General features: G+C 35.6%; 1 protein-coding gene across 4 annotated transcripts in view; it reads right to left on the reverse strand.

The window, feature by feature from the left end:
• Positions 1-23451, reverse strand: part of PDSS2 (decaprenyl diphosphate synthase subunit 2) — a 212975-nt gene that overhangs the window by 34128 nt on the left and 155396 nt on the right. For all 4 annotated transcript variants that reach the window (XR_001598218.2, XR_001598219.2, XM_016155738.2 and 1 more), the window contains exons 5-6: positions 14189-14362; positions 13145-13276 (exon numbers count right to left, since the gene is read on the reverse strand). Coding sequence is in view for 2 of the 4 variants with exons in the window: in XM_016155738.2 (XP_016011224.1) it covers positions 13145-13276; positions 14189-14362 (306 nt within the window). In the remaining 2 variants the exon portion in view is untranslated. The remainder of the gene's footprint in view (positions 1-13144; positions 13277-14188; positions 14363-23451) is intronic.

Genomic DNA, 23451 nt, shown 5'->3' on the forward strand with positions numbered 1-23451 from the left:
AATTTCAGCAGCGACATTTCACGATATGCTTAATTTTTAAGTTCTCAAACTCCTAGCTGTCTCCTGAGTTCATTTAAAGTTAAGAGATATTTGACATTGAAGCTGATGCTGTGGTGACAAGTTTTCCACTTTTTCAATTGTTCATCCTTTTCCTGGTCTCCTGCTGATTATTATGGATTTCCCAGGCACAGTAATTTTCAAGTGATGCATAAACTGGAGGCTCTACAGAATTGTTCCTATTTTCAAAGAACTCATTCCTCTAAACATCTGCCATCTCCTCCCTACCTTTAATTTTGTTTCTGTTCTAATAGCTCCTCTTCATTCTAGGTCTTCGTCTTTCAGTGTTCAACACAAAGGACATGTTAAAAGTGTTGAAAGTGGTATTTGTTGTTAAGTTAGGAAGTTAAGGAGCTTTTATATCTTAAGATTGCAAGGTAAAGTGTGGAGAAACGATATAATTTACAATGACTTAGGGTGTACTTTTTTTTGTTTTTGGATGGATTGTCTCATAAAAAAATTCAATAGCAATTTGTTTTCAGGTAGTAAGAGAGAATGTAATGCTGTTTAGAGATAAGGAAATATAGAGTAGTCCTATTACAAATTTTTATAAAACGATTTTTCCCTTCACATAGTTTGCTTATAAACTAATCATCTTAGAGACTTCTAATATTTTTAAGTACTTGTGCTTAATTAATCACGAGCTATTTCAAACTCTCTCATTTTTTGTTTTCCTAGCTTGGCCACCACCCTTTCACCCAGTTGAGATATACTTTGCTGGGGAGGATGACAGAGAAACACCATTTATGTAATCCATATCTGTTCAACATCAGCTCTTAAATATTTTGAAAGCTGAGAGATGAAAAGCCTGCATAAAATGACAGCATGATTACTACAGCCGTCATAACCTGAACAGACTATAACTACTGATATATAGCTTGCCTGAATGTCCTTTTTATTTTATCATGAAAAACATTTTAATTCTGTGAGACCATTTCATCCTTGACTGCTTTAGCTTGTAAATAAAAGTATCATTTATTTTATAAAACAAATATAAATATTTAAGTCTTTACAGGTATACTGTATAATACATATATATTTACAGCTGCTATTTTGGTTAATATCGACATATGTCACACCACACACCTAAATTATACACTCTGATATAATTTTTTTCACAAAAAGCTTTTAGAGCTTATAAAAATGTAGCAAATTAGAAATAGATGCAAACAATTTAATCTCATACATAAATAATATTTCTCATTAAACATTACCTATTCTATTTAGTTTTGTAAAATAGTTAATTTGGGAGGGGCCACAGTTTCTATGTACTTGATGGTTGCCCGTTCACTAAATAATTATCCACTGTGCAGTTACTGTGTGTCAGGCACTGTTTAGGCACTGGAGACACAGCCATGAACAGAACAGATAAAACTCTGTCTTCATGGAGTTTATATTCTAGGGGTCACATAGTCTTGTTTTAGATAGGCTTCATACAATCTCCCTCTATAACTTAAGCTCCATGAAAGCAGGGAAATTTTTTCCGGCTCACAACTATATTCCATGTCTAGATAAGCACTAGTATATAGAAAATTGGTCAAGAATATCTGCATTAATAGATAAATGAATGCTTCTTCTTTATATGTGTTGGTTATATACTGTCTATCCAGGAAACTTACAAAGCAAAGTTTACTTTATTCTCTCCTGGTTCTAGGAAAGCTGTGTTTAGGTCAGTATGCAGTAAATGTGGAGCCATTAGCTGGTGCCTTAAAAATAATTTTTACCCATATTGAACAATACTATATTTGTACTTTATCACCCAGATTTTATTGATAAGTAGACAAAGGAAAGTAATCTATAGAAAATAAATTCAAAGAATTCACGAAAATCAAACAACAAAAGGATAGAACAGAGAAGAATGATCTAGCAGCCTTCTCACAGATGTAGCAGTTTAGTGTAATTAAGTGCCTCAGCCTTGAAAGCAGTATGTTGAAGGGCAGAGAGCCCAGAATAGAAGTCAGGAGACCTCAAAAGATTTCAAGATGCACACCTCAAAGCCTCAGGTGTTAAACAGCCCTCGTCTATGGAGGAAAGCAAGTGGCTAAGATCTTAACTGCAACTACTCCAAGAGGCACTGTGACTTCCTGGGAAAATAGATGTGCTGGGAAAAAGAAAATATGGTTGCTATTCTGTGATAGGTTAAAATCGCATATATTTTAAATTTAAAAATTTTTTATGTGGGCCTTCACTCTCTCATCTGTAAAATAGGAGTGCTAGGCCAGACCAGGTGTTCCCAAATGTTGGGCTGGCTGTATCAGAATCATTTGGGCAGCTTGTTAAAAACACAGGTCCTCTGTACCCTATCCCTGAGAGTCCGATTCCTTTGAGGATCACTGATCTAGCTTATGCCTAGTGTCCTTTTCGATTTGTGCTTCTGTATGCATCAGTGTTTATTTCAAAGGCTAAAAGAGAACAACTCTATAAACTCTTTAAGTCTCAAGGAGAATGGAGTGCTGTAACTTTCCCCCCTTTTTATGACATCTGCCACTTATGTATATTTCTGGCAGAGCAAGCTTTTATTAAAATAACTTTCTCACTGGGGCCCAAAATAGGCCTATATAAAATAAATGCAGAGTGTATTTCAACAGCCAGCACTCCTGAACCTCTTCCTGCCACACTGTTCATCTCCAGAAGCCACTGTAAATTCTGCAGTTCCCTGAGGGCTTCATTACTGGGGTCTTTAAAAGGGATTCACTCATCTTTTTCCCTCCTCCTGTAGGTGTACTTCTTGTCAATCCAGGTCAAGAGAAAAGAAAGTAATTCTTCTCAGTCTTTAGCAGTTCACAGAGAATGTGTGGTTTGAACCTTGTTTCATCTTAAAAAAAAGTGAAGTAGACAAGATAGTGTGCCAGTGCTCATGACATTGGAGGCCTCCTCAGACAGCAGTAGTGAGTACTGTAAAACAATATTCCACACACACACACACACACGCACACACAAAAAAAGCCAGCACTCTCAGAGGATGCACAGAGAGATTAATTCCAAAGGTTTATATGCCAGTCTCTGCAGACCAAAGGCAGATAGAGTCCCTGTTGGTAAGTAATGGATGTACAATGTGGTCTTTTACTTTAAGAAACAAATGCTTTTTTATAAGTCAGGTAACAAAGAAGGATTGGATGACATAAATGAACTGTTTCCAATTTCCAACTACTGTTATCTGAACTTGAAAGCTGGGTATGAGGAACCCTTTTGCTAAAAGCAGAAAACTAATATTCTACAGCAAGGAGTCCAGAAATTGTCAGAAACTGATCATCTCTACTTATCATGTTATTCTTCCCAAATGCTATCAGCTATATTTTGGAATAACAGTCATTTAAAAAAACATTCTTTTCTTAAACCTTCAAGGAAAACTACCTTTTCCCTCAAACTGTTTAGTTGAAAGAATATAATAAACATCCATTTATCCTCTGCCTAGATTAACCAATTGCTAATATGTTGCATTCTCTTTACTTGATCATTGGCTGACTATCTGAGAGTAAATTGTAGACATCATGATTCTTCATCCTTTGAACATTTATCTCCAAAGAACAAAATGGTGTTCTCCTACATAACCACAAACCCATGATCACATCCAACAAGTGCAATATTTACTATAATATTTAAGATAAAATCCACATTCAAATTTTCTAAGTTCAACCAATAGTGTCCTTTTCATTTCAAGATCAAATTAAAAATCATACATTCCTATGAGATGTCATGGCTTTCTAATCTCTACTAATCTACAAGATTACTACCACTTTTTCTCTTTCATAATACTGGCATTTTTTAAGAGTCCAGGGCAGTTGCTCTGCAGAATGTCCCCAATTCTGGATGTCTGATTGTTTCTACATTAGATTTAAATTAAAACATTTGGCAAGACAGCTATACAGATGATACCGTATACTTTCCTATTACATCAGGAGTCACACAATACCAGTTTGTCTCATTATTGGTGAAACTAAGTTTGTTCACTGTATTTAATAAGTAAGGTATTTGAGTCCATGTGAATATTTGGTTCCTATTAACCATTCATGCAATTGGCTTAACCAATTATCCATTAATGATCCTTGTTTGAATAAAAGATTACATTGGTAGCTGTAACAATGACATTTTAAAGGTAGTTCAGCATTGGCAGAAAAATTATTAGTTCCTTTAGAAAAAAACAGGTCTTACCGAAAATAAACTCTCTGTACTGGTAATAAGAGGTAGAGTTTGCATTGGTAATAAGAGGTGGAGTTTACATGTAAAGAAGAGGTTTGTTGGGGGACAGAGGAAGGAATGATACCTCCATCCTCATCCCACAATGGTTTCTGTATAATGCATGTGGGTTTAAAAAGGTCACAAATCAGAAATCTACTATATCTGCTAGCTCAGCAATTGAATCAGCCAGTTGAGTTTTGGTTTGATAGAATAAGCAGCCTTATATTGCCAGGTTCCCTAGTAATAGAGCTGGAAACGTATCAGAATATGAAGGCAAGTCTCTTCTTTGCTATTTTCACCATTCTTGCCTGCTAATAAGAAGGCAGAAAAGGCATCTCCAAGAAAGTCAACACCATTCAGAGCTGGACTGCTCGGGTACCTGATTTTGCCATCTCTATCATCTGGGAAAGCTAATCTTTGGAGGCAAATGGACTATCCATGGAATTAACTTCCTCGTATTCCTTTCCTTTGGTTCACTGTGAAAAGAGGAAGCAACAGACAGGTGCAGAAGGCTGTGATGCCGAATTGAAACAAGAGGAGGGGCTTGTATTATTTACATGGTAAATCTCTGTTCTAAAGTATTGTTATCCCTTTGCAAACCATTTTTCTTGCTATGTTCTCTTAAATCTGGAAGAGGCATGAAGTTTAAAATTGCACAGTTTGACCAAGAAAAAAATTCTACCCAGATCATAGAAAAGCCATGAGCAAGAAAATCAGGCTGATAATGGAACTGAGTTGTTTCCTCCACTGGCCAGGTCCCAAAGTGATGGCCACCAACCTTGATGGTGTACCTCGAGCTCCCCAAACTGAAATTACACGTTTTTCCACTTCACTTTCCTATTTCTATTTAAAAAAAAAATTTAATTAGTTTCAAGATATCTATATGGTTTGTAAAATGACACGTCCCCCCCCCTAGTTGCTCCCTCCCTCCCCTGAGCCTCTGCCTAGCCAACGTATTAATGCTAACTGCATTCCCTATGCCATGCTCCCCATCCCTGTGACCATCCTTCAGCTACTAATTTGTACTTCTTTAAACCTTCACCCCATTCTCCTAGGCCCTCTGTCCATCACCAAATTGTCCACTATATTTGTGAGCCTGTTTTTAATTAGTTTGTTCTTTTTATTCCTTAGATTTCTCATATAAGTGAAATCATATAGTGTTTATCTTTCTCTATCTGACTTAAATACCTTCTAGGTCCATGAAAGCAATATCTTTTTCCATCCCCTTCCTTTTCATATGTAGGGGTCTTGTTTTCTTATCCTTTCGGCCACTCTGTCTTTTGATTGAAGCACTCAATTCTTTTCTACTTAAGGTACTCATTGATATGAATGTAGTTGTTAACATTCTTTATTCTTGTTTCTGATACATGTTTTTTTTCTTAAAGAAGTCCCTCCAACATTTCCTGTAATACTGCTTGGTGGTGATAAATTCCTTTAGCTTATTTTTGTCTGGGAAGCTCTTCATCTGTCCTTCAACTCTAAATCATAGCTTTGCTGGATAAAGTACCCTTGGTTATAAATCTTGGGTCTTCATCCTCTCAAATATATTTTTTTTTTTTGCCAAGCCCTTCTGTCCTGCAAAATTTCTTTTGAGAAATTAGCTGCCAGTCTTATGGGTGTTCTCTTATAAGTAATTAACTGTTTTTCTCTTGCTGCTTTTAATATTCTTTCTTTGTATTTAACCTTTGGCATTTTAATTATGATGTGTCTTGGTGTGGGCCTCTTTGGATCCCTGATTTTTGGAATTCTCTGAGTTTTCTAGGATCTTATGTCCATTTCCTTCACCAGGTTAGGGATGTTTTCCATCATTATTTCTTTAACAAGCTGTTCAACATCTTGATTTTCTTCTGTTACACCGATCAGATGAATATTTGGACCCTTAATAGTGTCCCATATGCTCCTTAAATTATTTTTATAGTCTTGGCATCTTATCTCTTGCCGTTCTGATTGCATGTCCTTGGCTTTCCGGTCCTTTAGATAAAGTATTTGATCCTTTTCTTTACTCACTTTTTTATTCCTTTGTTCATTCCATTTAATATACTTCTCATCTCAGCTGTGTTCTCCAGTCTGTTTTCAGACTGGTTTCCTTTTATAATTTCCATTTCCATTTTTATGTTTTTTATCTCTTTGTTGGAGTTTTCTACACTTCCCAAAAGTTCATTGAGCATCTTTATAACTAGTGTTTTGAACTCTGCATCTGTTAGATTGCTTGATTCCATTATATCTGGATCTCTGTTTTGTTCTCTCATATGGTTTCTTCTTCTTTGTCTTCTCATTTTGGCTGCCTTTCCGTGTCTGTTTCTATGTACTAAGCAAAGCTCCTAAGTCTCCTGGTCTTATTAGTGTGGATTTGTGAAGCAGGTGTCTGTCCAATGGCACAATCCTGAGAGTAGTTCAGCAGCAGGCCAAATTTAGCCCAAGTCTCTACCCCTCTGGAGCCACCTGTTAAGATTCAGCATGCAGTCCTCAAAAGGCCACACCAGAAACTGAGGCCAGCTGCCTCCTCTAGTGAGTCTCAGCAAGGAGCATCTGACTCACTGAGGTTACACCTGGATGTGGCTTGGGTGGGGCCTGAGTTGGGCGAGGTGGGGTTTCAAGAAATCCTCTGGCTGAGTGACCTGTTATCCAGTCTGATGACCTCACGGCAATGGCAGCGCTGTGTCCACACACTGGTAGTAGGGAGGGCTAAACAGGGAACAGTGGATACCGCTGATACTTCTGTTCAGTGTGAGTCTCACATCAGTCCTCATTCTGACAGTGTCTCCTTGTAAGTCCCTGGTGCCCCCTATGCACAGTTGAATCAGCACTGGTGCTCTGAGTGAGCAGGTCCGTCACCGCGAAAATCAGCTTGTGGACGTGGCCACTGTCACTGCCTCCATCTCATTTAGCCGCTCTAGACTGGGCAGCCATGCATCCTCGCCCTGTCCTGCCTTCTGCTGGTGCAGGGTGATTTTTTGGATTTCTCCCTAGTTGTACGGCTTGTTCATCTCAGGCAATTTTTCCTTGCTGCTGCTCCTTGTTTCTGTCACAACTTTGATTTGGTTCCCAGAGGGATGAACAGAGACTCTATCATCTACTCCATTTTTTTTCTTACCTTATTTCTATTAATGGTACAATTCTTCCTGTCATCCAAGTTCAAAATCCTGGTTTTGGCTTCTGATGGCCTCTCCCCAATGCATCTCTGCCAGCTTCTCCCTATCGTATCAGTCTTTAAGTCTTATACAATTTCCCTCTGCAATTAGTCTAACACCAAACCTCCTTACCCTCCCATTCTTATTGCCAACACCGTGACTGGAACTTTTCTCCTGCACTTACCAACAAGTTCCCCCAAACCTCTTACTGATCTCTCTAGTATCTCCTTGTACCTTTCATCCTATGTAAGGTAGCCAGATACACCTCCTTAAGCCATATTTCAGACTTTGACATTACTTGGCTCAAAAACTTTCGATGTCTGAGCCAGGACTTCTGAATCAAGTTCGTTTTCCACATGCAAACATCCCGAAGGCTTTTTAAAAAATTGAGGTAAAGCTCATGCAGTAAAATTAATCATTTTAACCATTTTAAAAGTATAATTCAGTGGCATTTAGTACATTCACAATGTTGAGCAACCATCACCATTATTTAGTTCCAGAACATTTTTGTCATCTTGCAGCATGTATCAGTACTTCATTCCTTTCTATGGCCAAATAATATATAATTGTATGGATATACACTATTTTGTTTATCAACTTATCATTTGAATGGACATTGGGTTGTTTCCATTTTTTTACTATCATAACTATTGCTGATGTGAACGTTCATGTACATGTTTTTGTTTGGGCCGAAGTCTTTACATATAGTCATTATATACTATTTCAGATCAATTCTTTGTCTGTCCCTATACTGTCCCGTGTTTTTCATATTCCATCCAAATGATAACACTTTTTCCCCTTGAATGTACTAGACACTTGCGCGTCTGCATCCCTTCGTGGCTTCCATTGCTTAGGAAGCCCTTCATTTCCATCTTCACTGTCAAGATCTTCTTCTTCAAGGACTATCTCAGTACCTACTTCACAAACCCTTTCTTCACTTTCCCAACTGAATATGAACTCTTTCCTCTGAGCTCCTCAAGTGGCCTCAATTACAGTATCCCTTATATTAGTGCACTTCTCTTAGTCCCTCTTTATGAGGCCACAGACAACCTGTAGGCAATTTGCCATATCTCCTGTAGTGAAGTACTTTATTTCCTTAAGGGAAAGAGAAAACTAAGCTTAAAAACAATTTTAATTTAGGTGATATCTAGAACCACTTCATAGGCTTTGTGGTTTCACACACAGTCCTTTCAAATGCCCACACTGTGGTAGAGGATATTGTCAATATTACTCCTTCTGAAACGACTCAAAATATCTTAAGTAATTAGAATATAATGTGGCACTTATGAAGACTCTCTGAACGTGCATTTCCTCTTCTGTTTACAAATATACAAGTGTTATGTTCATGTGCACCAGGGATGCCTAACAATCTTTATTTCACTTTTTGAATAAGAATAGCAGGGTATCTAGGAACAGGAGAATTATAGCTTAGCATTGGTAATGTGCAGTTCACTTAAGGTATTTTATGGCTGGTTATGACAGTGTCAGAATGTCACAAACCTAAGTGACATTTCAGTACTTTCAGGAATAACCAAGAAAATATAATCATAATTCTTATTTCTTCAGGTGACTTAGGATCATTAAAACTGAAGACCTGTAGTAGTCCCTGGACTCCCTGAGAGAGTCAGGGCTCTGTGGTTCTCTGAAAGATTCTACTTCCTTTTATTAGGAATCAAAATGATAACTGAGTAACGACTTCACCTCTCTAGGGCGAATTACCCATTCACTATCCATGTTCTTACCTGATTATTATGTTTCACCAGGTACAAATTTAAATTTAAAATTAAGGTAGGGAGGAATCTGCAGAACTCAGCATGGAGACATTGCTCAACAAATATTTTTCAGCTGTTTCAGGTCTGGCCTGCTGCTCTAAACTGCCTCTTGTGAAAGGGTATGTGCTGTGTGTGTGTGCACACACGCATGTGTGCTTATGGGTGTGATGGAAGAGGACTATCTAACCTTAAGATTTTAGGGGGAAAAGGGGAGTTGTGAAGGCAGTAGAAGGGCCTGATATGAAAAATTCCAGAAGTGCTCTTCTTCCTGGCTTTATAAGGTTGTTGAATGAGCACTAAGTGTGCATTGGCTTCTTCTCCCTTCCTTCTCTAGTCATTAATTCTCACTTTCCCCAGACAGGAAATCACAAGGGTAGATGGGACACAAACCTTTCTGGGCAGAGCAGAGAAGTAATTTCACATGCGATAATAAGAAATCATAGGTGACTTCTATCATTGAGAGCAAGACTTTTCTATTTCTCAATGTCAAAACTAGTATTAAGCTTCTAATAGAGATATATATTTTTCTTGTGATGCATCTTTTGCCTAAGAGACCTATTTCTTAGATTTATTTGAGAGCTGAATGGGACCTTAGAAATGATCTAGTTGAAATGGCATCACTTTACAGGAAATAATAAAAAGGACGTGAAAGAACGTGATCAATGTTATACAGATGCTAGCAGAGCCCAAACTAGAATCCAGGTTTTCCAAACCTTGGTTCTCTCTTGGCCATTTCTACTATACTGACTCGCCTCTTTCTATTTAACAAAATAGGGCTGCCGCCAAATAGCTCACCCTGTGTAGACGACACCATACATACTTTCTGACAAATATTAATCGGGTAACTACTCCAAGTAAGTCACTATGCCAGGTATTATGGGTAGTTCAAAGGTGGACTCACTATTATCCTTAAGGATCCTGTGATGAAATTCAAAACTTGGGGGAGGAAAGAACTGCAATAATGCAGAGGAGGTAAACATTACAAAAAATTGGAAAAAGCACTAGAAAGAACTACTTTTAGGATTAACAAGCGACCTCTTTGAGATTTAGAATAGACTGTCCCTCTAGAGTGTTATGCAAATTGTGTCCTCTAACTCATTCACAGAGCAAGATAATTATCTTACAGAGCCTTATATAAACATAACTATTACAATATAGAAGATTAAAATAAACTCAAGTTAGGAGTCTTTAACCTGAAGAATGCTTCCCCCTGCATGGTGGAAACTAACATTTCTTATTTGCTTCAGAGAAGTTCATCTTCCCTTCACCAGTGACCCTGTTCATGGCGCAGACATGTAGATGAGAAGGGCCTCAAGTCAGTGGCCAAGCAGAGGCTATTTGGATGTCCCTTCGAATCTAAATCAAGTTGGGGATAATGATTTGGGAATATTTCACCAGCTGTTTAGGAAATCTTGGACTCTTATGTTGTCTACATTTAGAACTTTGTATGCTTGCAAAGAAATTAAGAGTTAAATAGGCCCATTTTTGGTGAAACTTCTTTAAAACTCTTATCTCTGATACTCTTATATGTATACGTATATATGTGAATAGCCAAGGGAGAGTTGGTAGCTTTCATTGAACATATTTAGTTGGATCTTTTCGACCAAAATGTAAATCTGCAATGTATTCTAATGTAACCCAATTAGAGTTACTAACACCATCTGTATATATATTTTCAGTTCAGCTGTCGAAAAACACACAAATACTCCCTAGTAATACAATATTCAGTAGTTGTGTGATATTTCATTGTATGATATTTCATTTAATCTTTTTCTATGTTTAAATGGATCAATTTTCATTTTCTTCCTTTTAGAATTAATATTTTACTACATATTTTAATATGGAAATCATTTCTGATATTTTTCTTGGAATAGATCATTAGAACTGAAATTACTATAAAAAAGTAATTTCCATAAAAAATATATAACTTTTTAAACTAAATGTTTTACAATAAAACCAAATATATGTATAGTATTTGAAAAGTCAAATAATATAAGACTTCTAACAAAACAACCTACCCTGTCTATCCTGTCCCTCTTTTTAGTTGCTTGGCACATAGTAAGTGCTCTTATTGTTATTTATTATTCTTCCCTTCATATTTTCTTAGGAATTCCTAGTTCCTAAATTCTATCCCTTTCTCTTTCTTAGTTATTCTCCTGCCTTGACAGAATACATCAAATGTTCCCTGAAAGAAGATACTTGGAAGGTAGGTTTTTTGAGAATGTATTTATCTCTTTTAAATTGCCTTTATTTAACATCACGCTTGATAATATGACTGGCATAAAATTCTAAGTGGGAAACAATTTCGAATGTTGAAGTAAACTCTATTGTCTGGAAGCTTTCAGTGTCACTACTAAGGCCAAGAAAGGATTCTTGATCTTTTGCAGGTAGGGTTTTCCTTTTCTTTCTAAAAATATTAGGATCTTTTCTTTATCCTCACTGTTTCAAAATTTGATAATGATGTGATTTGATGTAGGTCTTTTTAAATTAATTGTTTAGAGTAGCATTTCAATTTGGAGACTGAGGTACTTCAATTAGAGTTTTTCTTTTAAAAAATTCATTGTTAATTTTCTTACTTTCATTTTCAGTTTTCTCTTTCTGGAATTCATAATAAATATAGGATCTTTTGCATTGGTCCTCTAATTTTCTTATTCTTTCTCTTCTATTTTCAATTGTCTTTTCATTCAGATTTCTGGGAGATTTTCTCATTCTTTTCATTTAAAAAATCCTCTTTCATACTTTCATATTTTATAAAGCTGATTTCTTATTCTTAGATTGTCCCTTTTTATATATCATTTGCTCTTATTTTATGAATTTAATATCTTAACTCACTGAATATACGGATTAGAGTGCTTTTGAAAATATCTTTTCTTGCACTATCTCTATTTCCTCTAAGTTCCCTCTTATTGTTTGCTTTTGACTCATTCTTTTATGGCATAGGCTTTTCTCAAATGGCCAGTAATCCTCTATGACCTAATCTACTTCAGTTGGATATTCTGTACACTTAGACACTCTGAGGCTTGTCAACTGATAAACCTCATTTTAGAAGGGCTGGTCAAAGACATGGCATGTTTACTATGAGAGCCTCAAACAGCCGCATCTGCAGGTTGTCTCACCTGGGGTTGACAGTTTCCCCAGAAAAGAATCCTTGTATTTTCTACCTGGTGAATACGAGAGATTTTAAGCTGACCGTCAACATTTTGAGAGGAGGGGTCGAAGAGGGAAATTTTATCTTTCTTAATGTAGACATCACTTAGGTTCTCTCTGCTCTGAGTGTGGTGGCTCTACCTCCACCCTCAGCTGTGCCCATTTCCCCATGTTGAGTCTCACATTCACCCAATCTATTAGAAGCATGAAGCTAAACAAATTCCATGAAGCTTTGTGTAAAAGGGCAAGAATTTTTGTACCAGAATTTCTGGATTAAAAGAAACCAAAAAAATTCCCTCTTGTCTTCTACAACTTCTCTCCCCACAGGAAACTGGCAAATGAACCCAATTTAAGCCCCTTTACCCCTCCCACTTAACTATGGTTTTTTCCTTTGATAATGCTTCAGAACTTGAGGATTCTGAGTCCAAGTTTGTTTTAAAATAACCCAATGAGCTAACAGACGGAGCTCCTGGAATTCTGCAGCTTGTGCTAGAGTCTACAGATGGGAAATTGCCGTCAGTTAAAGGGTGGTGCTATTACCATAGCCCAATTTTTGAAAGCCTTTAGGGAAAAAAAAAATCATCTGAGTTAATTAGCATTCACCACAGGCACTAGTTTTGTGATGCAGTATTCTACGAACTCAGATAATAAGAAAACAGTATTGCAGTTTCTAACTTTTAGCTAACATTTTACGTCTTAAAAATGTAGATTATAAAGTAAGAATTTTACCTGTTATATGAATAAGCTCTTATATGGCTGATCTATATGGCCGATGTCTTAGGTCAACATAAAATATGAATTTTTTCCTCAAATCAACTAATACCACTGGTATCTAAAATAGGAGTAATTTCATTTTACCTCTCCGATCTGCTTAATCCACAAATCTCTTCCAAGAAACTCCTGATGTAAGACTACTGGAGCTGAGTTTAGATTAAAACTCATGGAGTCATTGGTCTTTTCTTTGATAAAAGGCTGAAGATCAGAATTTATCTAGAAGTAGTCAAAAGAGTTAAATCAGTAAAATGCATATACATCAGTATGTTTTAGTAACACACAGAAAGCATCGAGCAATATAATGAAAAAAAGCAGCTTAAGGAATGCAGTTTTTAGATGTACTTTAATAAGCCAAAGAATAGTTCATATGATTAATGACAATCTTTAAAAATTTTTTAAATGTTTTTTTCCCATACATATTCCTTTTTCTTATTTGGCAGCAGCCTATATTTTATTTTAAGTTCAAGTTAAAAATTTAGGAAGAGATTTACTTAATATAATTGCTTAGTAAACTAATCTAAGATTTAATAAAACATGTTTAAAAAAATATATAATTATATATTTCCCCCCTCTTTTGAGCTATTTAAGTAACACCTAAGAAATACATACTAAATGTAGTTCTAAAATTACGTATACACAGAGGCACCAAGATAACAGCTTATCTTGGAACATTTTATATTTAATTATGCTCGTTTAAAAGAGTCAGTTTTTAGAATTAAAGCTTTCAATTTTACTCAGTATATTTCTAAATTTCATTAACTTTCTACAATTTGTTTTACATAAGGAACTATAAGGAAACTGTAACAAAAATGCAAATATTCTTTTTTCTGTGAATGATAACATTACAAGTTATTTAATAACTGCAAGAGTTCTTTCAAGAACCCTTTCAGGTAGTAAGAAAAGATAAACATCACAAATATGATTAAAGTAAGCTGTAGCCTTCCATCAAAATACATAGTACTCATCAATCATACAGTTTATATAACAATCATCATCTATGATTGATGGATTTTAAGCACATAATAAACATTTTTTGAGATATAAAAACAGCTTATTAATTGGCGAAAGATTTTTTGTATATCATTTTAGCTATTTAAGTACTGCAAAAGAGAAAGGGTGTGCAAATACCTTATGACTCATGGCCATGTGCTTCCCATACTGAAACGCCATATCCTGAACCTCAGCATCATGGTTTGCTAATTCCATTGCAGCTTGGCAGCTCTTTGCTAATAAGGCACCGTGGGAGAGAAAAGCCCGCTCTTTCCAAGCTGATATTCCAATGTCATTTGTGATATCATTTTCCTAAAATATGCAACGAAAGCCAAGATTAAAAAAAAAGCATTAAGAATAATTTAATTTTTTGATTTTTGAAGAATAAGAGTTAAGATATAAACTATTCAAGACATTCAGGCTATTGCGATAAGACATACCTAAAAGATGAGGCTGAACCTCAACTGTACCCAAAGAGAACTAAGGAAGAGGGAACTGCTTTTTCAGGGAATGAAGAAAAAATGGGGGGGAAAATGCTGAAGCAAATTTTATACTCAGCTAGAGAACTTCTATTAAAATATATTTATAGAATAAAGCAAAATCAGAAACTTGGACCTCTAAACTAACTCCCTTCTATATTCACATCAGTTCTGAAGTGCTAATATGCTAAAAGGCAAAAATCCTATTGCCTTCAACTTATATAAAAATGTTAAGGGCATAATAAAGGAACTGCATTCTCTTATACATAGTTAAATAGAAAAATCAGAGGAGACAACATTACAATGGAATACAATTAGATTACATTATCCATCAAACTTTATTTTCATAAGATGAAACAAGGAGATAAGGGAGGATATAACTGTAGTTTATTTAATTTCATTCTTTTAAATTGTGAAAATCATTGTTATGTATAGCCATACCTACTGTCTCTAGATCAGTGAGTAATGCCCAATAAAAATTCAATGTAAGCCATGTATACAATTTAAAATTTGCTAATAGCTACATTTAAAAAGTGAAAAAAAGGTGAAATTAATCTCAATGCTATATTTTATCTATCCCAATATATCCAAAAAATTATTTCAACATACAATTAATATAAAATTATTAATGAGATATTTTACATTTTCTATATAAAGTTTTCAAAATCAATGTGTATTTTACACTGACAAGTACATCACTGGCCACATTTCAAGAACTCAATAGGTACAGGAACTAGTGGCTACCCTATTATACAGCTCTGCTCTAGGCAATGAGCTTCCTGAGAACAAGAATGATGAAGCAAATATATAAATGTTCATTTTATGGTGTTTCTTTAAAACCTCAAACTAACTAGAACCCATCATGAAAGATGAATTAACCCAAATACTTTACTTCCTATTGCCCATATCCTAATTCTTCTTCCATCATTATGTGAGGACAAAAAAAAAAAACAAAAAAAAACTTAAAATGGGACCATTAAAAGGTCAGCTCGGATTTAGATTTAGCACCACCTCTTTCACCATGCTGAAGGGAATCTTCAGCCCATTGGTCAAATCAAATTCTCAGCCTAATTTTATTAAACCTTTAAACAAAAGCAGAGTTCTACTTATGACAACAGCTGCAAATATGCAACATAGTATTATGTAATAATCAAAAATGCTACATAGGGGAGAAAAAGTGTAGAAAATTAAGACCTGCCTTATAAAATATTAGGCATAAATAAAAATATTTAATTTTAGAAATTTGAGAATATATTTTAAAATGTGAAAAGTTAATGTGTTAATAAGTCTAAAATAAAAACCTTATCATTTCTCCACATATACTAACATGGCATTTGACAAAATTCAACTCCTATTCTTGATGGGAAAGAAAAACATTGAATACAATAGGAACAGATGTGCATTTCTTTAACATGACAGGTGTGTGTGTGCATGTGCATGTGCACACATATGTGCACATACATGCCAAAAAGCTAGCAAACACTTTCGAGAATCACATAAGACCTTCTTCCTAAAATCAGGAATAAGACAGAGATGCATACAACACCACCTCTGTTTAACAATGTAATAGAAGAGGCAAGAAAAGGACAGATACATAAAAATTAGAAAGAGTTTAACGATTAATATTTGAAGTCAATATAATTGTATATTGAGAAAAAACGAGATTCAACTAAAACATTACTACAAACAAGATGATAAATCAGTAAGGTAGTAGCATATAAAATTAATATAATTTATAATTAATGTAATAAATGTATTAATCACAACTTTCATGCATAAAAACTAAACAGAAAATAGTATGAACAGGTTTTTTCTTCCATTATAGCTATGAAAAGAAAGATTAAAAAGCTGGTGATAAACTTAGAAATGTACAAAATTGATATGAAGAAGATGTTAAAATACTATTGAAAGTACAAAAGTAACTTGAATTAATGTAAAGACATTTTTTGTTTAAACACAGTAAGAGCCAACCTCATAAAGTTACTCCAATAAAACTACTGCCACCCCTCAAACCATGCAAGCTGATTATAAAGTTCGCAAGGGGGAAAAAAAAAAACAAGAATAGACAGAAAAACCATGAAAATAAAAAACAGTTTGGAGTGGGCAGTGTGGACAGGGACAGTGAATGATGTCTAGCCCTACCAGATATCATAACATGCTATAAAAAATTTTTAAAAAGTTTTTTTAACTGTATACATTTTAGACAGACAATGGAACAAAACAGAAAGTCCAGAAATCAATTGAATTTAGATACAGGAATTTTCTTATATTTTAGGGAAGAGTCGGACTTTTCAGTAAATCATGCTGGTACAACTGAATAGCTATCTGAAAAAAAAAAAATACAGACTGATCTGCATTTTACACCATTTACCAGGATAAACCCAAATGGCTAAAACAAAAACAAAACAATTAACAACAAAAAACACAGACACTGTTAGAAGACAAAGGAAAGCAAGGAAAATAATTTTCATTTCCTATCACAGACAAATGGTAAATCTCCCTGTGGTAGGCTAACAGTAGTGCGCCGCCCCGCCCTCCCTTCCCCCCAAGATGTCCACATCCTAATTTCCTGGAACCTGTGAATGTTACCTTATGTGGCAAAAGGAACTTTTTAGGTATGATTAACCCAGATTAACTAGGTGGGCTAATATAATCAAAAGGATTCGCATAAGAGGGAGGCAGCAGGGTCTGAGTTAGAAAGGGTTATGACACCCGAGAGAGGCTGAAAGATGCTATACTGCTGGATTTAAAGATGGGAGATGGGGCCACAAGCCAGGGAATGAGTGGAAATTAGAAAGGGTAAGGATATGTATGCTCTCCTAGAGCCTCCAGCAGGTATGCAACCTTGGCAACATCTTGATCTGGGGGCTTCTAAACAGTGAAAAAAAATTTCCACCTTCCCAAAGCTTCACTATTAGTGTTGGTGAGGCTGTAAAGAAACAGGTCTCTCAAACTTGGCTGGTGGCTATGAGACTGGATAGAAATTTCACAATATCTATAAAAATTACAAATATATTTACCCTGTGACCCAGCAATCCTACTTCCAGAATTAATCCTACATAAGCCCAAACACATGGAATACATACAAGGTTACAGTCTATAGTTCACTCAGTTGCCAGGGTGATCATTTTAAAACGTAAGCCAGACAGAACCACACTGGCCTCCCTGTTGTTTCGCAAACACTCCGGGCACTTGCTATTCTCTATCACACACTCTCCCCAGATGTTTGCATGGCTTGATTCTTCATTGCTTTTGGGTGTGAATTCAAATTGCAATTCTACATCCCTCTCTCATCATTTCCTGTTTGTTTACTCTACTTTAAATATTTTCTTTTCTTGATACTACTAGACTCCTGATATAGTTATTTGTTTAATGGGTTATTGCTTGTCCCCTTCACTAGAATGTCAGCTCCATTAAAGCAAGGACTTTGTTTTGCCCTCTGCTGAATTATCAGCACCCAAAAGAGTGCATTAGGCATGCAATAAATACTTGTTGAATCCTTATCTTTCTTTTCATATCTTTCTCTTTCTCTTCCCCCTTCCTTTATCCTTCCTAAATTGGACATAATAAAGAATTGAAATAATTCTCTTTGAATGCCTTCCTACCATCCACAGAATCAAGATGAACTGTACAGCATGGCATTCAAGGCCCTCTTTTTCGGTACCAAGCAATACTTCTCACTCCATCTCCTACCCAAAACAGCCCCCTTGAGGCCTGCATTTCAGCAACACAAGACAATTTGCTGTTTCATGAATAAACATCTATTTTACCATTTGCATTAATTTAAAAATATTATCCTTTTCAAAGAGATTATCATCTTCTCCCATTCTCTGACTAGTAAAATGAATGTATCCTGTTCAAATATCTGTTCTTTGAGAAGCGTTATCAAAAACTTCCACAAACACTTTCCTTTTCACACTAACATTACTATATTTATATTTCAACACAGAACTTAATTTCTCTATGATTTATATGATTGCTTGTTTGTCTGTTTCCTTGAGGACTAGATATGCGTCTCAAGTCACCTTTATATTGTTTAATCACTAACGCCGCATTTAATTTTCAACAAACATTTGTTAAATGAGTAGAACCATGTTTATCTGTTGCATTTATTAAGTAGTTGTGTGTTATTTAAAAAACTCTAAAAGCTAATAAGTAGGTATATCCATATAATGAAATGTTATTCAGCAATAAAAAGGAAGGAACTGCTGACACATGCTATGCCATGAGTGAACCTCAAAAACAATAAGCCAGGTAAAAGGAATCAGCCACAGGAGACCAGATAGTGCATGATTCCATTTATCTGAAATGTAGGTTAGTTGCTGCCTGGGTTGGGAGTGAAGGACCTTATGCAGGCATGTGTGAAAGAAAATGTTCTAAAATTGATTTATGGTGATGATTATATCACTCGATAAAGTTACCAAAAATCATTAAATTGTATACTTGAAATGGTATTAATTTTATGAAGTAAAATACATCTCAATAAAGTTGTTAAAAAAGGTTATGAGTATAAAATTTTTCATTTCTTATCTCAAATGCTTGGATTAATATTAAAAAATTTTATATGACTTTCAATTAACTTTTGTGGTTTGTATACTATCTTATTTATTCATGTAACATTTATTTAGATTCTGTATGGGTCAGGTTCCCTGCAAAACAATATAGATATGAAGATTAATAAATAGTCTGTCTTCAAGAAGCTAACAGTCCAGAAATGTCATATGTGTGTGTGTACACACACGCACACACATAGATACATATATGTATCCACATATATATGTATATGTATACGTATATCTACATCTATATATGTCTTTATATGTGGATATAAATATGTAGATAAATCAATATAGTTCTATTTAAGAATAATTTTTGAAAGATCTCCAATGATCAAAGATCAGTTTTGTTCATTGTATTTTCTTTGTTGTGATTAAGACATTTTATTATTCATCATTTCTACATTTTCAATTATGCAATACATGATCACTAAAAAAAATTAGAAAATTCAGACAACCAAGAAACAATTAATTTATAGTCCCTTGAAATTGACTACCATAAATCAATCAAGCCACAATTAATAATTCTGGTTCTAAGTTAATCAGAAATTTTATTCCCTGAACATTAAATTATTACATGTTGTGAACTTGGTTACAAATGAGACAGTCCCTCCATTTATTTCTATCAGCTTGCCATGTGTGTATTAAGAGAGCGTGCACTATTACAATGGAAAAGTTAATGTACAATTGTAAAATACCAAGAAACTGGTTTGATAACCACATCCAAATCAGTATCTTCAGACAGCAGGTATATAGAATTGGTGTGAAATAAATGACTACAGTTAGGGTAAATGAGAGTTAGATATACTTACATATATGTAGTTTTTACTTGAGATTATTATATAAAAGGAAGATACAGTCAGTGGATATTTATTTTTGATGGGATTTTTTCTCCAAAAGGTAATAATGTATGCCAACATATCTACTTAATACCTGTCAGACAGAAGTATATTAATTTTAAAAATGCAGTTCTCTTATTCACTGCCACATGACCTTTTTGCTCAATTAAAGCCAGTTCAAAACACACAAACACACACACACACCACACACACACACACACACACATACACACACACACAGGAATAAAACTGAAGCTTGCAACACAATGTTTGCCTGAGACAGTGGCATCAGTGGTTTTGCTTAAATATAATACGTTATTCTGCTACTGAGTTGTCTGGAAGATGTGTACTTTGAGTTTTTCTAATAGGAGTAATACATTTGCACATACCTATTCACATGACACCAAAGTGCATTTGTAAAGTGGCTGCTTGGGATTGAAGGTCAGGTCCATGGCCACAGAAAAAAAGGCAAACTAACTGACCCAGGAAGATGTCAAAATCTCAACTAGAACCTGCCAAGCCAAACTTCTACGTTTCACATTACGGAAGAGTTTGGGAAACTAAGGAACTGACTACCCGTTGAATTAAAAGCATTTTAAAGAAAGTATGTGAATATTTCCTGTTCTCATACTTCCTACTTCAGATTCATACTTCTGAGCTGCTAACTTTACAAATGCAGCATAAAATTGAGTTTGACAAGGGACCAGATCTCTTTAATGCCACATTTCGCCATTTAAAATGTTTGCTTTGAACTGCCCTTTTCGGCTCTTCTGAGCAGCTAAGCAAGAGCCAAAACAGTTTACTAGCCTTATTAAAAAAAAAAAAAATCAGGTTCAGGAAATTTTCAATAAAGACCCTCTGTATTTAGTGATAAGAAGGAAGCAAAGGGAGAACAGAATCTAATATTTCCTGGAAACTAACTATGTAATGATAGTTGCACATTCACTATTATATTAGCTTTTAAAATTTTCATTTATCATTATTCCTATTTAATAGGTAAGGAGATTTGAAGACTATATTTTGACCAAGATCAGACATTAGTAAGTGGCAGAGATGAATCTCAAATGTATAGCAACTGGATTCTACTTGGCTTAACACACAATAGAAATATATGCAAAATGTCTTTCATAGTTTAAAAAGTACGTTGTATTTAAGAGTAAATGACATGTTGCATCTATGAATCAAAATAGCATTTTAAACTTGTAAATTGAGACATTAATGATATCCACTAAAGAGATCTCCAAGAGTCTGGAGTATATAAATAACACGATGAGACACAGTGGATATCATAAGCACTTTTTTTTTTTTAGGAATCCCAAGGAAGAGAAAAAAAAGAATACTATTTTAATAGCATCATCTAACAGAATGAAATAATTTGCTTTGATTTACAGTCCAGCCACAGGGAAGATAGTAAACTAGGTATATGGAAACTTTTTGTCTATGTAAATCATGGGAGAGAAACTGATAAGACTTGATAAATGTATATACTAAGGTCAGTTTCTAAAAGTACTTCTATAGAACAAATAAAATTATTAAAATTTTACTCACAAATTAGAAGAGTTGCCAGGGATTTTAAAAATCAGGAATTCTTTGGTTTAGGACCAGCCAGCCCCTTCTTGCCCTCCCCACTTGTCAGTTCTTGGTGAGATATATGGGAATGACAATGCTGAAGAGGGGTCAGGATGGAGATGAGAAGACTATTTTGTAGCAACAAAGCCTTCAGCAGGGGGTATCCTTGGGATGGGGGAAGCTTCGAACAGCTAGAAGGCAGCAGAGAGTCTTTAGCTGGGTTGCATGGTAGGAGCAGTAGGGAATACTAACTAGTTCTTTAAGATAAACAAACTGGATAACACCAAAGGAAAACTTGGGTTGTTCTGAAATGCTGGTGGTATATGCTGGTGCTTGCCACGCCATGTAAAAGTAGATGTGGTTCAATTGATGTGTGTGTGTGTGTGTGTGTGTGTGTGTGTGTGTGTGTGTGTGTGTGTGTTTACTATATGGCAGATACTGTGGGTACGTCAAGGAGTAATGCCTAATTACAAAGAGTGATTACAAAGAACTTTAGGAGAAGTTCAGCAGGAGGGAAACAGTAAATAGTAGTTTGGTGTGTGAAAAGAGAGCTATGCTTACAGTACAGACAAGGGAATGAATAGTTCTTTCTATAAAGGAAGGGTTAAGGGAGGCTTCGGTGGAGAGGATTGTTAGCTGAGTCTGGTTCTGAATAATAAACTGGAGTTAGCCAGGAAGAAAAGGTAAGGGATGACTTTAGTGCATCAATATTAGTTTCCTATTGTTGAAGCATACAGTGGGAGAGGTAGGTGAAGAAAGATGAGACTAGTCAGGTAGGTAAGAAGCCCAGAGATTTGGAGATTTTTACTTAGGTGCTAGGAAACTGTTTTCAGCAGGAAATGATATGATTACATGTGTAATTTATATGGGTTGCTCCAGAGGCAATTTGGACTGGAGGTACAACAACCAGAAGATCCATTAAGGGGTGAAATGCTATATTCTAGGTGAGCAGGGCTGAGGTAAAATGGTGGCTAGTGGGGACTAAGAAGCAAGAAAAATATTAGCTGCTCAAAAAGTGAAATAAGATAGCTTCCTACTGTGGACATGAGCCACTCACCCAGGAGGCACTCCCCTCTCCCTCCTTATTAACTATGTTCAGGTAGTCACTACTCCTGCCAATGATTAATTTAGCAATAAGCATTGGTCCAATTCTAGGCACCGAGACATGAGGAAAGTCCACTAGAAGGAGACCCAGGTAGAAGTGGCAACCGCTTCTTTTGGATGTTGCTCTGTCTTGGTGAGATGCATCCAGGACTACGGTAGACAAACTGCCACCAGCCTGATAATAAATGGGACACTAGGAGGCAGAGCAGAGAGACAGAGAAAACCTTGATATCAGGGACTTGTCATGTTAACTGTCCCTGATGCCTGACTACCTCTGCACATTCAGTGAGGGTAAAATGTATTTCCTTACTGATATCTATTTGATTGGATTTTCATTTTATGCAGTTGAAAGCATTTCAATAAATTCACTCCTTAAGATGAAAAATGTTTATGTATAAAGTTTACACAGGCCAACATGAACAACTAAAATATTTTAAGAAGAATTTCCTTAGAATACTGTATTAATTATCCATTACCACATAAAAAAATTACCCCAAAACTTAGTATCTTAAAACAACAAACATTTATTATCTCACAGTTTCTGAGGGTCTGTAATCCAGGAATGGCTTAGCTGGTTGGTTCTGGCTCAGGGCTTCTCCTAAGGTTATAATTAAGCTGTTGGCTGGGGCTACTGTCATCTAAGGGTCTGGAGGACCCGCTCCCAAACTCAATCCATAGAGCTGTACACATGACATGGTAGCTGTCGTCCCCAGAACAAGTGATCCAGCAGAGTGATAGAGAGTGAAAGCATACCCAAAAATGAAGTTTCAGAATCATTCATGACCTGGTCTTGGAAGTGACACATCGTCATTTCTGCCGTATGCTATAGATCACACAGACCAGCTGTGCGCAGT

The sequence above is a fragment of the Rousettus aegyptiacus genome, unplaced genomic scaffold, assembly GCF_014176215.1.
Source record: "Rousettus aegyptiacus isolate mRouAeg1 unplaced genomic scaffold, mRouAeg1.p scaffold_m13_p_1, whole genome shotgun sequence".
NCBI classification, from domain to species: Eukaryota; Metazoa; Chordata; class Mammalia; order Chiroptera; family Pteropodidae; genus Rousettus; species Rousettus aegyptiacus.